This window comes from Hyperolius riggenbachi, chromosome 11 (genome assembly GCF_040937935.1).
Source record: "Hyperolius riggenbachi isolate aHypRig1 chromosome 11, aHypRig1.pri, whole genome shotgun sequence".
Classification (NCBI taxonomy): Eukaryota; Metazoa; Chordata; class Amphibia; order Anura; family Hyperoliidae; genus Hyperolius; species Hyperolius riggenbachi.
The window spans coordinates 131,968,344-131,978,305 of record NC_090656.1 but is presented as its reverse complement, the minus strand read 5'-3'; the positions used below and the strand labels follow the sequence as shown (position 1 = coordinate 131,978,305).

General features: G+C 43.2%; 1 protein-coding gene across 1 annotated transcript in view; it reads right to left on the bottom strand.

The window, feature by feature from the left end:
- Window positions 1-4,105: 4,105 nt before the first annotated feature.
- The window catches only part of FRMD8 (FERM domain containing 8), a 70,347-nt gene continuing 64,490 nt past the window's right edge, over window positions 4,106-9,962 (bottom strand). Inside the window, exon 11 of the mRNA XM_068259598.1 lies at window positions 4,106-6,263. Coding sequence (XP_068115699.1) covers window positions 6,154-6,263 — 110 coding nt within the window. The 3' untranslated portion in view covers window positions 4,106-6,153. The remainder of the gene's footprint in view (window positions 6,264-9,962) is intronic.

Sequence of the window (9,962 nt, the reverse complement as noted above, 5' to 3'; positions counted from 1 at the left end):
TTTTTTTTAATTATTTCATGTAGCGAGCCCAGGGCTCGCTACATGATAGCCGCTGCTCAGCGGCAGCCCCCTGCCCGCTTCGATCGCCTTCGGCAAAGAACGGGATTTCCTGGAGGGCTTCCCCCGTCGCCATGGAGACGGGGCGGGATGACGTCACCGATGTCGGGACATCATTGGGAGTCCCGAACCACCCCTCAGCGTTGCCTGGCACTGATTGGCCAGGCAGCGCACGGGGTCTGGGGGGGGCGCACGGCGCGATGGATAGCGGCGATCGAGCGCGGGGCGGTGGCGATCGGTCAGCAAAAAAAATATTAAACAAATCGGCCCAGGAGGGCCGGAGAAAACCTCCTGCACGGCTTACCCCGAACTATGTTCGGGGTTACCGCCAAGGAGGTTAAGATATTATGCATCCTTTGTGCCCCTAACACAGATATTAGTATTAGGTAGTATTAGGTAGCCTTTGTGAGCCCTTGGAAAAGCACTACTGTGTATAGCTTACTTTTGATAGAAGATTTTAAAGGCATCAATTGCCTGTAAGACACTGACATTTTTTACCAACCAATGGCTGCAACCATTTATTAGTATTTATATAGCGCTGACATCTTCCACAGCGCTGTATAGAGTATATTGTCTTGTCACTAACTGTCCCTCGGAGGGGCTCACAATATAATCCCCACCATAGTCATATGTCTATGTATGTATCATGTAGTGTATGTATCGTAGTCTACGGGCAATTTGAGGGGAAGCCAATTAACTTATCTGTATATTTTTGAGATGTAGGAGGAAACTGGAGTGCCTTGAGGAAACACACATAGGCCCAGTGCACACCAAAACCGCTAGCAGATCTGCAATACGCTAGCGGTTTTGGGAGCTGATTTCAGAGCGATTCTAGGTATGTTTAGAGAGGTTTTCTAAACATACCTAGCGGTTTTGCGTGCGTTTTTTTGTAGCAGATTACACATATTGTTACAGTAAAAGCTGTTACAGAACAGCTACTGTAACAAAAATGCCTGGCAAACCGCTCTGAACTAGCGTTTTTCAGAGCGGTTTGCGGTTTTCCTATACTTTACATTGAGGACGAAACGCTTCCGAAAACCGCAAACGCGCAGCAGGAGGCGCGTTTGCGGCTTGGCAAAAGACGCAAACCGCCGGTGTGCACCATCCCATTGCAATACATTAGACAAGCGTTTTTAGAGGCGGATGCGGCCGGCGGATCGCTCCAAAAACCGCTCGGTGTGCACTGGGCCATAGACGGGGAGAACATACAAACTCCGTGCATATAGTGCTCTGGCGGGGATTCAAACCGGGCACCCATCGCTGCAAGGGGATTGTGCTAACCACTACGCCACCATGCTTCCCCAAGTTGACCCCAAAACGTACTTACTAGGAATGGTCAATAAGATGTAAATAATTCCAAGCTGATGCAGGATTATGGAAGTTCTGTATGCAAATTTATGGATACAGCTGTTTTTAAATTTTCCACAGGAATAAAAAAAAAAGACTTTACTGTAGGTGGGGCAGTGTTAGGGGCTTTCCGGTAAGGAGGTCTGCATCGTCAGGGACCCCTGTACACATTTTGTATGATCAGGAAGGTACAACGTAGCGGCTGACAACCTGGCCGGGATTGGCGGCTTCTGTGCATGCAAATGTGCGCGCGGTCATGCTCCTGCGGCTGGGAACATACTGCACAAAGCGATCTGGGCCATGGGAGTGTGATGGCAAGCGTGTGATGGGTGTGCACACCCAACAGCATTCACAGAGTTGTCCTGAAGCCACTCCTTTAATATCTTGGCTGTGTGCTCAGGGTTGTTGTCCTTCTGAAAGATGAACAGTCACCCCAGTCTGAGTTCAAGAGCGCTCGGGAACACATTTTCATCCAGGATGTCTGTGTACATTGCTGCAGTCACCTTTCTCTTTATCCTGACTAGTCCCTCAGTTCCTGCCCCTGAAAAGCATGCCCACAGCATGCCGCTTCCACCACTATGCTTTACTGTAGAAATGGTAGTGGCCTGGTGATGAGCGGTGCCTGGTTTTTCTCTAAATGTGATGCCTTGCATTCACACCAAAGAATTCAATCTTTGCCTTATCAGACCAGAGAATTTTATTTCTCATGGTCTGAGAGTCCCTCTGGTGCCTTTTGGCAAACACCAGGTGGGCTGCCATGTGCCTTTTACTAAGGAACGGCTTCCGTCTTGACACTCTACCATACAGGCCTGATTGGTGGATTGCTGCAGAGATGGTTGTCCTTCTGGAAAGTTCTCTTTCCCCAGAGGATCTCTGACAGAGTGACAATCATGTTCTTGGCCATCTCCCTGACTAAGGCCCTTCTCCCCTGATCGCTCGGTTTAGATGGCAGGCCAGGTCTAGGAAGAGTCCTGGTGGTTTTGAACTTCTTCCACTTACGGATGATCAAAGCCACTGTGCTCAAAGCAGCAGAAACATTTCCCAGATTTGTGACTCAAGATTGTTGTCTCAGAAATCTACAGACAATTCCTTGGACTTCATGCTTGGTTTGTGCTCTGCCATGAACTGTCAACTGTGGGACATTATATAGACAGGTGTATGCCTTTCCAAATCATGTCCAATCAACTGAATTTACCACAGGTGGACTCCAATTAAGCAGCAGAAACATCTCAAGGATGATCAGGGGAAAGAGGATGCACCGAAGCTCAATTATGAGCTTAATGGCAAAGGCTGTAAATACTTATGTACATGTGCTCACTCAATTTTTTTAATAGGTTTGCCAAAACCTTAAACTATTCTCATGTTGTTATTATGGGTTATTCAATGTGTGTAGAATTCTGAGGAAAAAAATGTATTTAATCCATTTCGCAATAAGGCTGTAACATAAAATGTGGAAAAAGTAATATGTGTTATGCACATAAATGGTGCCTTACTTTGCCTATGCAAACCTCTTCTGATAGCAGTTCATTTGTGAATGTTTGAATGTGTTGATGCCAGTACTACTTGTATTTCTTAGACCTCTGCTTTTGACAACTCATTGAATTCCGACAGCCTAAACTTCTGCTTAAGCTTGCATGCCTTGACCTCTGCTTCCGACCTAGCTATTTAATTGCCTGTTATGGCCTAGTCCCCCTTAGACTTCTAATTGTCTGCTCAGCATAACTCTTTTGTGGACTCACCTGTTCTCTCTACCTTCAGTATGGCAAGCCCAGGGGATGTGAGCTGGTTACCACTTGCAGCAAAGTAGTCCACTGTCCATAAGGGGTAGCAGCCTATTGACGCTTGTGGGATGCTCTGTTGAAGACGAGTGGTTACCTAGACTCCATGCCATGAGAGAACCTGTGGCTACTATTGGTCTCAGAGTCAACACTGACAAAACTGACCATATAGTTATCCTACCTGCCTATGTTCCAAAGTAGTGTCACCTGTGCAATTAATCAGCATTACCCCCATACCAGCTCTAAACTACAAACAGCCATTGCATGGGTATGCTGTCGAGCCAATTCAATAGGCTGTCTATTGAGGGACATAGCATTCTATTGCTGACTATCAAGTTCAGCTTGCCCAAAGATGCTCTCTGGTGAGTTTGCATATCCTTCTCTCCTTTACTCAGAGATGAAATCTCCTGACAGCCACGAGGTCTCACTGAAGTGTTGGCACAGCAACCAATGTGGTCTACTAACTTTGCTGTCAGAAGTTTTTTTATCAAGTGGTAATCTGTTGGAGCAGAGGAGACATTTTTGTCTAGAACTCCCTTTAAACTCTACTGATTGATTTTCTGGTTTCTACATTCCAGGGTAGGGCATATAACAATTTTACCACTCTTCACCTACTGTTTTCACCACATACAGTTGATCTTGTTTAGAATCCTGTTTTTCAGACATCAAATATTTTTTATCTATAAAACTGATTTAAAACTATCAATATTAGTAAAATTTAAGGGTAAGCGCCATTACAGGATGATTCCTGTGTGTAATCGGCAGCGCACTTTTCATGTCTGGGTTGAGCACATTTTAGCACCACTGGTTTTGATGACGGGCAGAGGATTTCCAGTCCATCAGTCCTGAGGAGAAAACTTTGTCTACCAATGTCTGTGTTTTAATTTCGCAAAAAGCCAGAAATAAATAAGAAATCTTATGACTACAATAATAAGAAATTTTATTGTACACTAACATTTGTGAAACATTACCCCCTGCATTACTCCCAAACCCAGCAGACTGGCATTGTATTTAAAAAAAGGCTGCAAGATAACATCTTAAACCAAAAACATTTGTGTCAAGTCAAAGCTCTAGTGTCTACTTCCTGTGCCTTGGACCTCTATCTCCTAGCAGAGGTCCAGTGCAGGTCAACTTATCCAGGATCATAGAGATAATAAAAACAGTTATGAAGAGTTATTGTCTAGTAAGCGCAGGTAAGGGGAAGAAAAGGAAAGTATAAATCAACAAGACTCCCTTAGTACAACATAAGATTCTGGGTAACAGACAACACTCCCGTGTAGAGTGATTGGGATTTTGTTGCCGAGATTAAGAGATAAAATCACAAATTATTTCATTGGTCTTTAAAATATATCAAGTTCAAATATACATATGTAATGGATATTTGAAATGCAATTCCAAACTATTTGATAAGGATTGCGCCATGTTTTTAGCAATACATATAAAAAAAATTGAGCATCCAAGAATTATGGTAAATACCATCTGTGAGGATCTTTTCTGTGTACCAGCACACAAATTATCTTCCCCGTATCTTGTGAATAGTGCTAGTGAAATATGGCTTGTTGTGGTCTTTAAAGTGGACCTGATCTCTTACAAAGGACAATAGGAAAACATTTAGAAATGCACCCTGTATGTATTTAGAGAGTTTAGCCTGTCTAATTCCTCCTCATGTGTGGCTAAGCATGAGTTTTAATTTGATCCCTTAGCTGTGTCAGCTGCCTGCCATGGCAGAGAGCTAATTGGTAAACACAGGATATTAACCATATGTCTGCTTCCATGAAAGCAGGAAGTAAACAAACTGCAGATTTATTGCAGGATTTGTATCAGTTGTAACAAAGAAATGTTTTTCTTTATAGGTTACTGTTAGTTAAAGGGAACCTAAACTGAGAAGGATATGGATTTTTCCTTTTAAAATCATACCAGTTGCCTTAATCTCCTGCTTATCCTGTGTCTCGAATGCTTTTAGCCACAGCCCCTCAACAAGCATGAAGGTCAGGTGCTCTGACTGAAGTCAGACTGGATTAGTTGCATGCTTGTTTCAGGTGTGTGATTCAGCCACTACTTTATCCAAAGAGATCAGCTGGGATGCCAGGCAACTGGTATTGTTTAAAAGGAATCATCCATACCCCTCTCAGTTAAGGTTCCCTTTAAAGGTTTCTTTAAAGGTGTCTGTTGCATATCTTTTAAAGCAGAGAGGAAGTTCTGAGTTAAGGTCCGCTTTAAGATGGAATTTTACAGGTCTGAGGTAATTTCTCTACAATTAAGCACATGATGAAGTTCCATTTTGCACAAGATGCTGTGAAATGTGGTGACCCTCCCCCCTTTACAGATGAGACAATGAAATGTATAATTTGCATTACTGACATATTGCCTACATTGTTGTTTTTAAAGTTATGTTCCTCTGGAAAAGAAATTGCTGTGTCCATCTCCATAACTATAAAATATTAATGTGGACCCTAGGCGTTACTTTCCATCCTCCTGTTATTGGATAATAGCTGGATTCCACATGATGTATCACACAGTAACTTAGCTGCCATGAATAAAAGCTCGACATAAACCTTCATTTACAGTTTACTGTTATTTATCTTTACTTAGTGTGGAGATTTTCTGAATAGTTACTCCTTTTGTCATCCTGGGGCAAATCTGTGGGAGAGCGCTAATCAAGGCGAGAACCTTGTTTCTTATGGCCACATAGTAATCAAACTTGGTCACAAGGCAAAAGTCTTCAATAAAAGAAGATGACAGATGTTGCATTTTACTCTAGAGAAAAAAAACACAGTAAACCTAACTCAGCAACTGCCTCACACCATTAGGCTTCAAGAGCCATCCCTTTAGTGCGCAGCAGCAAAATCATAAGGCACATTTATTCAGGCCCTTGTTAGTTTGGCTTGGTCCATACCATACAGTGGATATTAATGTTCAGTGATTTGGAAGTCTCTTTGGTCTTTGCTTTTACCATCTACTGCAGCATAGGTCAGCTTTCACCTTGGGGGTCAGAAGGCAGCACCGATGCATAGCTGTGGGTTGACTGTCTTGAGAAGAAAGATGCGGCTCTCTTCGGCTTCACTCGTTTAATTTCTGAGCCTGATGAGAAAATGAAGTAATAAAATAACTGTGCAGCCTACATATCTATATAACACTATTCATCTGTATCTGGTGATCACCACACATAGGTTATTTCCAGCATCTTTCCTATAAATGAAGTGAAAATTAAGTTTTTTTTCTCCAGCCCTACTGAAATAAATCAACATTAGTAATCTTTACATCTGGATCAGGACAGAAAGTACAATTGCTACATGTCCACTTTTGAAACATAGTTAGCTCTAAGTTAACCACTTAAGGACCGCAGTCTTTTCACCCTTAAGGACCAGAGCCTTTTTTCCATTCAGACCACTGCAGCTTAAATGGTTTATTGCTCAGTCATACAAGCTACCATCTAAATGAATTTTACCTCCTTTTCTTGTCACTAATACAGCTTTCTTTTGGTGCTATTTGATTGGTGCTGCGATTTTTACTTTTTATTCTATTCATCAAAAAAGACATGAATTTTGGCAAAAAAATGATTTTTTTAACTTTCTGTGCTGACATTTTTCAAATAAAGTAAAATTTCTGTATACATGCAGCGCGAAAAATGTGGACAAACATGTTTTTGATTAAAAAAAACCCATTCAGTGTATATTTATTGGTTTGGGTAAAAGTTATAGCGTTTACAAACTATGGTGCAAAAATTGAATTTTCCCATTTTGAAGCATCTCTCTCATTTCTGAGCACCTGTCAGGTTTCATGAGGTGCTAGAATTCCAGGATAGTATAAATACCCCCCAAATGACCCCATTTTGGAAAGAAGACACCCCAAAGTATTCACTAAGAGGCATGGTGAGTTCATAGAAGATTTTATCTTTTGTCACAAGTTAGCGGAAAATGACACTTTGTGACAAAAAAAATAAATAAAAAAAAGTTTCCATTTCTGCTATCTGGTGACAAAAAAAAATGAAATCTGCCACGGACTCACCATGCCCCTCTCTGAATACCTTGAAGTGTCTAGTTTCCAAAATGGGGTCATTTGTGGGGTGTGTTTATTGTCCTGGCATTTTGGGGGGTGCTAAATTGTAAGCACCCCTGTAAAGCCTAAAGGTGCTCATAGGACTTTGGGCCCCTTAGCGCACCTAGGCTGCAAAAGAAATGTCACACATGTGGTATCGCCTTACTCAGGAGAAATAGTATAATGTGTTTTGGGGTGTATTTTTACACATACCCATGATGGGTGGGAGAAATATCTCTGTAAATGAGATTTCTTTTGATTTTTTTACACACAATTGTCCATTTACAGAGATATTTCTCCCACCCAGCATGGGTATGTGTAAAAATACACCCCAAAACACATTATACTACTTCTCCTGAGTACGGCGATACCACATGTGTGACACTTTTTTGCACCCTAACTGCGCTAAGGGGCCCAAAGTCCTATGAGTACCTTTAGGATTTCACAGGTCATTTTGAGGCATTTATTTTCTAGACTACTCCTCACGGTTTAGGGCCCCTAAAATGCCAGGACAGTATAGGAACCCTACAAGTGACCACATTTTAGAAAGAAGACACCCCAAGGTATTCCGTTAGTAGTATGGGGAGTTCATAGAAGATTTCATTTTTTTTTCACAAGTTAGCGGAAATTGATTTTTATTGTTTTTTTCACAAAGTGTCATTTTCCACTAACTTGTGACAAAAAATAAAATCTTCTATGAATTCCCCATACACCTAATTGAATACCTTGGGGTGTCTTTTTTCTAAAATGGGGTCACTTGTGGGGTTCCTATAATGCCCTGGCATTTTAGGGGCCCTAAACCGTGAGGAGTAGTCTAGAAACCAAATGCCTCAAAATGACCTGTGAAATTCTAAAGGTACTCATAGGACGTTGGGCCTCTTAGCGCACCTAGGTTGCAAAAAAGTGTCACACATGTGGTATCGCCGTACTCAGGAGAAGTAGTATAATGTGTTTTGGGGTGTATTTTTACACATACCCATGCTGGGTGGGAGAAATATCTCTGTAAATTAAAATGTTTTGATTTTTTTTACACACAATTGTCCCTTTACAGAGAGATTTCTCCCACCCAGCATGGGTATGTGTAAAAATACACCCCAAAACACATTATACTACTTCTCCTGAGTACGGCGATATCACATGTGTGACACTTTTTTGCAGCCTAGGTGCGCTATGGGGCCCAACGTCCTATTCACAGGTAATTTTGAGGCATTTGGTTTCTAGACTACTCCTCACGGTTTAGGGCCCCTAAAATGCCAGGGCAGTATAGAAACCCCACAAGTGACCCCATTTTAGAAAGAAGACACCCCAAGGTATTCCGTTAGGTGTATGGTGAGTTCATAGAAGATTTTATTTTTTGTCACAAGTTAGTGGAAAATGACACTTTGTGAAAAAAAACAATACAAATCAATTTCCGCTAACTTTTGACAAAAAATAAAATCTTCTATGAACTCGTCATACACCTAACGGAATACCTTGGGGTGTCTTCTTTCTAAAATGGGGTCACTTGTGGGGTTCCTATACTGCCCTGGCATTTTAGGGGCCCAAAACCACGAGGAGTAGTCTGGAAACCAAATGCCTCAAAATGACTGTTCAGGGGTATAAGCATCTGCAAATTTTGATGACAGGTGGTCTATGAGGGGCCGAATTTTGTGGAACCGGTCATAAGCAGGGTGGCTTCTTAGATGACAGGTTGTATTGGCACTGAAGTGCAGGAATGTTCTCAAATCATGACCTGGACATGGCAATTAAGTCGTACCAGCAGTGATCAGAAAAAATTTTTCTGTCACTGCGGTGGGGCGGGTGAGGGTTTGGCCGGGTGATCAGAAGCCCGCAGGGGGCATATTAGGGCCTGATCTGATGGGTAGCAGTGACAGGTGGTGACAGGGGGTGACGGGGTGGTTGATAGGTGATCAGTAGGTGATTACAGAGGAGAATATATGCAAGCAATGCACTGGCGAGTTGATCAGAGGGGGTCTGGGGGGCTAATTTAGGGTGTGGGCAGGTGATTGGGTGCCCGCAAGGGGCAGATTAGTGTCTGATCTGATGGGTAGCAGTGACAGGTGGTGACGGGGTGATTGATGGGTGATCAGTGGATGATTAGAGGGGAGAACAGATGTAAACAATGCACTTTCAGAGGTGATCTGAGGGTGGGTCTGCACGCAATCTGAGGGTGTGGGTGGGTGATCAGGTGCCCACAAAAGGCAGGTTAGGGTCTGATCTGATGGGTGGCAGTGACAGGTGGTGACAGGGGGTGATTGATGGGTGATTGACAGGTGATCAGTGGGTGATTATAGGGAAGAATAGATGTATACAGTACACAGGGGGGAGGGTCTAGGGAGGATCTAAGGGTGTGGGGGGGGTGTGTGTTCAGGAGCCCCCAGGGGGCAGTTTAGGACCTAATCTAAAAAATAGCGTTGAGATAGTGACAGGGAGTGATTAATGGGTGATTAGGGGGGTGATTGGGTGCAAACAGGTGTCCCAGGGGTGGGCAGGGGGGGTCTGATGGGTGCAGTGGGCGATCAGGGGGCAGGATCAGTGTGCTTGGGTACTTACTAGGAGGGCTGCAACCTGCCCTGGTGGTCCCTCAATCACTGGGACCACCAGGGCAGGAGGCAGCCTGTATAATACGCTTTGTATACATTACAAAGCGTATTATCCGCTTTACATGCGGAAGATCGGGGGTTAACAACCCGCCGCCGCTGCTAATTGGCTGGCGGGTTGACGTCGCGGGTGGGCACATCC